Genomic DNA, 1,780 nt, shown 5'->3' on the forward strand with positions numbered 1-1,780 from the left:
GCTTATCCTGAAACGCGACCCGCGAGGTTAGACCCGCAGCTTGTGTTTAGTGTAAAAACCCAACCGTATTTTCGGATAAGCTGCCGAAACGTGTTTTCCAAACTGTGATGCGACTTTTTGAAAATGTCGTCCGCAATTATAAGCTGCCTCAAACGGGCTCATAGTCATTCGGTGAAAATTCCATACATACAGATTTTATTATATTTTGATTGTATTGGTTGTACAATGAAATCTGCATATGCAGAGTCCGCACCTAATAATTTTTTCACAAATACACAGACGCACGTTCAGACATACCCTAAACATGGAGAGAACCAAGCTGCGCTTATAGCGAAAATGAGTCAAAGCTAGCAAGCAAAATGAAAAAGAGAGCAAAGCAACTAGAAAGCACACTTAAACTAACAAGTGTAGACTTCGTGCATGCGGATTTTATTGTATTGGTTGTATAAGTACAGCAAATACAACCAAAATACAACGAAATCGTCATATACGTACTCCATACCTAATAATTGCTGAAACGAGGATGCTGTGTAATAACCTATAGCTGCAGCAGTACTGTTGCTTCATCTTCTCTCTAAGAACCCAAAAAAAACCTCCATTAGTCTTACCACAACAGAATCATTCCCTGCATCAAATCAGCAGCCCTGCAGCCATGAGCTCCAAATTGCACCAATAACAAACCATTTCCTCCAAATCATAGCTCCCACCACAGCTTCCATGAACGAGAGAGAAACCCAAGATCCCATGAACGTTAACTCGTTCTCCCAACTCCCTTTCATCCGCCGAGAACACAAGCCGCCGGATCCACCCATCCGCCTGTTCGGCTTCGACTTCCCTTCAACTTCCTCAAACACAAGCAGCAACAACAGCAGCAACACCACCACGCATGTTCCCAACCACACGGCGAGGAAGTTCGAGTGCAACTATTGCTTCCGCAACTTCCCAACATCTCAGGCGCTCGGCGGACACCAGAACGCACACAAACGCGAGCGCCAGCAAGCCAAGCGCGCCCACCTTGCTGCGGCAGCCGAAGCTCATTTGCACGGTATGATTGCTTTCCAGTGTTATAATTCATGGCGTTTGTTTAAGGGGAAGGGTTATGTGGCAGAGGAGAGGACTTTGGATTTGTTTAGGAGGGGGGAGGAGACTTCAGTGATGACTTCTCAATGGGAGTGGCATGGTTGTAGTGACTGTAAGGATGGTGTTAGCCTTGATCTTCACTTGTAGTTCCTTGTAAAAATGAAGTTTTTTATTTTCTAGACAAAATTTGTTGCTTTAATTAGTTTGTCTGTCTGATTTGATGTATCTTCTTATGTTTTTCTTAATCAGTAATCTAGATATTATCACACTTTTGCTTTAATCCAAACTAAACTCAAATTTGATTTTTTTTTTTTATGTGGTCCAATTAGAAATAACTAGTGTTAGTTGATTTTGAATGCAGAAGTAAGTAATTTGGTGTGATGATTGTATTGAAATGACCATCTTTTGTTGATTTGATGGAAATTAAAGCTCCATATGATATATGAAATTGTATTATCTTTACAGTATGGCCACTGATTATGGCAGCTACATTTTTTTTTCTTTATCCTTTGCTTCTTAGATGGTTTGGTCACATTAAATGTCGATGATCTGATAATCCGATTAGGAGAGTAGATGTTTTAGATTCGACTTATCTTAAGAAAGACAGAGGCAGACCTAAGAAGACTTAGGCTTATTGTATTAAAAATGATCTTAATTTATTAGAATTAAATGAAAATATGACACTAAATAGGACGCAATG

The 1,780-nt window shown here is 40.2% G+C and overlaps 1 protein-coding gene across 1 annotated transcript; it reads left to right on the top strand.

The window, feature by feature from the left end:
- Window positions 1–430: 430 nt before the first annotated feature.
- LOC110027554 (zinc finger protein GIS2-like) lies at window positions 431–1,252 on the top strand. Its single transcript, XM_020729041.1, has one exon. The coding sequence runs from the start codon at window positions 718–720 to the stop codon at window positions 1,225–1,227; it is 510 nt and encodes a 169-aa protein (XP_020584700.1). The 5' UTR covers window positions 431–717; the 3' UTR covers window positions 1,228–1,252.
- The last annotated feature ends 528 nt before the right edge of the window (window positions 1,253–1,780 follow it).

This window comes from Phalaenopsis equestris, unplaced genomic scaffold (genome assembly GCF_001263595.1).
Source record: "Phalaenopsis equestris unplaced genomic scaffold, ASM126359v1 Scaffold000428, whole genome shotgun sequence".
NCBI lineage: Eukaryota > Viridiplantae > Streptophyta > Magnoliopsida > Asparagales > Orchidaceae > Phalaenopsis > Phalaenopsis equestris.

Coding starts and splice junctions, on each gene's coding strand:
- LOC110027554 (XM_020729041.1), top strand. CDS start 718: ATGAACGAGAGAGAAACCCAAGATCCCATGAACGTTAACTCGTTCTCC.